This window comes from Lactuca sativa, chromosome 3 (assembly GCF_002870075.4).
Source record: "Lactuca sativa cultivar Salinas chromosome 3, Lsat_Salinas_v11, whole genome shotgun sequence".
Classification (NCBI taxonomy): domain Eukaryota; kingdom Viridiplantae; phylum Streptophyta; class Magnoliopsida; order Asterales; family Asteraceae; genus Lactuca; species Lactuca sativa.
Genome location: NC_056625.2, coordinates 252,130,749 through 252,133,476, shown reverse-complemented (window position 1 = coordinate 252,133,476; position 2,728 = coordinate 252,130,749). Strand labels below are relative to the sequence as shown.

Sequence of the window (2,728 nt, the reverse complement as noted above, 5' to 3'; positions counted from 1 at the left end):
AAATTGAAGATAAGATGGAAATTGTTGAAGGAAGGCTATTCATCTCTCTGGAAGAGTACGAAGGTTAGAAGGACAAAGAAGGCGAGATCAGGAATCAGTGATGGATGTCCATCATCGTAAAATTTTTGCTTATAACGATATGATTACTCACGATGCACGGATTGCAGAGTTAGAACTATACAATCAAACCACGAGAAATGAGGAGCGCACAGGAGGTCTTGAACAGAGAACTCAAGCACTTGAGGAGCAAGTGGTTAATGTTATTGATGTGCTAGGTCATCACTTGGGTTTCTGGTAGATAAGCTAAAACCAGTGGTTGTGTAAATATAGAAAATCAGACTAGTTAAGTCAAGAAGAGTAAAAGTTTATAGCAAGGATGTAGAAAACCTTGCAAATTTTGTAATGTTTATAGAAACTTTTCTCCTATAAGCCAAAATAAACTGATATATAACCACCAATAATAATATGAAGCATATATTACAATAATCATTGTGTTATCCATTATGTTTTACACTTTGAAGAATAAGTATTCATGTATTAACTTACTAACAGAACTCATAAAATTCTTAATAGGAACTAAAACAAAATGCCTAGAAGGAGTAATCGGCTAACCCCTAACCGACCATCAACACCACAACCGCAACCACCACCAGAAATAAACCCCTCAATAAGTACAGTACAACTTGAAGAAATCATATCTCAAAGAATTGTTGCGGCTCTATCTAATGTCACAAGAGATGGAGTTAGAAATGAAGGCCATGTAGGGACCACTAGAACATGTACCTACAAAGATTTTATGAATTGCGGGCCAAAAAGCTTTCATGGAAATGAAGGGGTAGTTAATTTGACGAGGTGGATAGAAAAGAAAAAATCCATCTTTCAAATAAGCTTTTGTCCAGACAATTGTAAAGTACGTTTTGCAGCATGTACTTTCGCTGATGCAACGCTTACATGGTGGAAGAGCCATGTGAATACAATGGGGATTGATATTGCAAATTCCATGAAATGGGAAGAGCTAAAAATAATGCTAGTAGAGGAGTATTGTCCTAGGGTGGAAATACATAAGTTGGAACAAGAATTGTGGACCCTAACCATGAAGGGTTTAGAGATAAAAGCTTATACCGCTAGATTTAATGACCTTGCAGTAATGTGTCCAACACTTGTAACTCCTGAATATAAGAAGATTGAACGATATATCTGGGGTTTAGCATCACAAATCAAAGGCATGGTGATCGCATCAAAGCCTACGACTTATGACAGCACCAAGAGGATAGCTCATCAACTAACCCTCACAGAGATCCAAGGAATAGAAGTAATCTCAAAGGATGAGTCTCCCAAATCTAGATCAAACAAGTGCAAGTTTAATAAGAAGAATCCCAAACAATCATCTGAGAAAAGACAAGAAGTGGCAACCAATTATGCAACCACAACAAGAGTACCTACGCAACCAAAATCTTCATGGTACAATCAGTGCAACCGTCAACATCCAGGTGACTGTTTTGTCTGCATGAAGTGCAAGAAAAAGGGGCATACCGCTAGTTACTGCAGGAGCACAACACCTGCAACAGTCAATCAACAAACCAATAATGGGACAGGCCGTGGTGAAGGAAGAAAATGCTACGAGTGTGGGGAGGTTGGACATATCAAGAAAGCATACCCAAAGTTAAGGAGTCAAGGAGGCATAGGACGTGGCAGGGTGTTTGTGATCGGAAGTGGAGAGGCTATCCAGGACCCTTCGGTCGTATCTGGTACGTTTCTCATAGATAATTTATATGCTACCATACTCTTCGACTCTGGAGCAGATCGAAGTTTTATAACTCCGACATTTAGAAAATTGTTAAGTCATAAGCCTAGCAGATTAAAAGAAATCTATGAAGTAGAAATCGCTAACGGACAATCTGAGAAAACACATGAAATCCTAGAAAAATGTCTGTTAACTCTTAATAACTACCTTTTTCATGTCAACCTCATGCCAATGCCTATCGGTAGTTTTGATGTCATAATTGGCATGAATTGGTTATCTTCACAACGCGCCGAAATTTTATGTCATGAGAAAGCCATACGACTACCCTTACCAAACGGCGAAGCCCTGATTATCTATGGTGATAAATCTAGGAAGAACCTCAAAGTCATTTCTTGTACTAAGACCCATAAATATGTACATAGGAAATGTAGCGCTTTCTTAGCCCACATTGTAGATAGGAAGAGAAAGACAAAATAAATCAAGGACATACCTCAAGTATGTGATTTCCCTGATGTATTTCCTGAAGATCTACCTGGAATACCTCCCGTCCGACAAGTTGAGTTTCGAATCGAATTAATTCCAGGAGCAGTACCAGTAGCGAAATCTCCTTATCGGTTGGCTCCGTCTGAAATGCAAGAATTGTCTAGCCAACTACAAGAACTTCTTGACAAAGGCTTTATCCGACCAAGTTTTTCACCTTGGGGAGCACCAATCTTGTTTGTCAAGAAGAAGGATGGATCCTTTCGGATGTGTATTGATTATCGGGAGCTGAACAAGCTAACAATCAAGAATCGTTATCCGCTTCCAAGAATTGATGATCTATTCGATCAACTGCAAGGATCTAGCTACTACTCAAAGATAGATCTTAGATCAGGATACCATCAACTTAGGGTACAAGAAGACGACATTCCAAAAACAGCATTTAGAACTCATTATGGTCATTATGAGTTCTTAGTTATGTCTTTTGGATTAACCAATGCCCCA

General features: G+C 38.9%; 1 protein-coding gene across 1 annotated transcript; it reads left to right on the top strand.

Annotated features, from left to right (window-relative positions):
- Nucleotides 1-586: 586 nt before the first annotated feature.
- LOC111911512 (uncharacterized) lies at nucleotides 587-2,221 on the top strand. Its single transcript, XM_023907282.1, has one exon. The coding sequence runs from the start codon at nucleotides 587-589 to the stop codon at nucleotides 2,219-2,221; it is 1,635 nt and encodes a 544-aa protein (XP_023763050.1).
- The last annotated feature ends 507 nt before the right edge of the window (nucleotides 2,222-2,728 follow it).

Coding starts and splice junctions, on each gene's coding strand:
- LOC111911512 (XM_023907282.1), top strand. CDS start 587: ATGCCTAGAAGGAGTAATCGGCTAACCCCTAACCGACCATCAACACCA.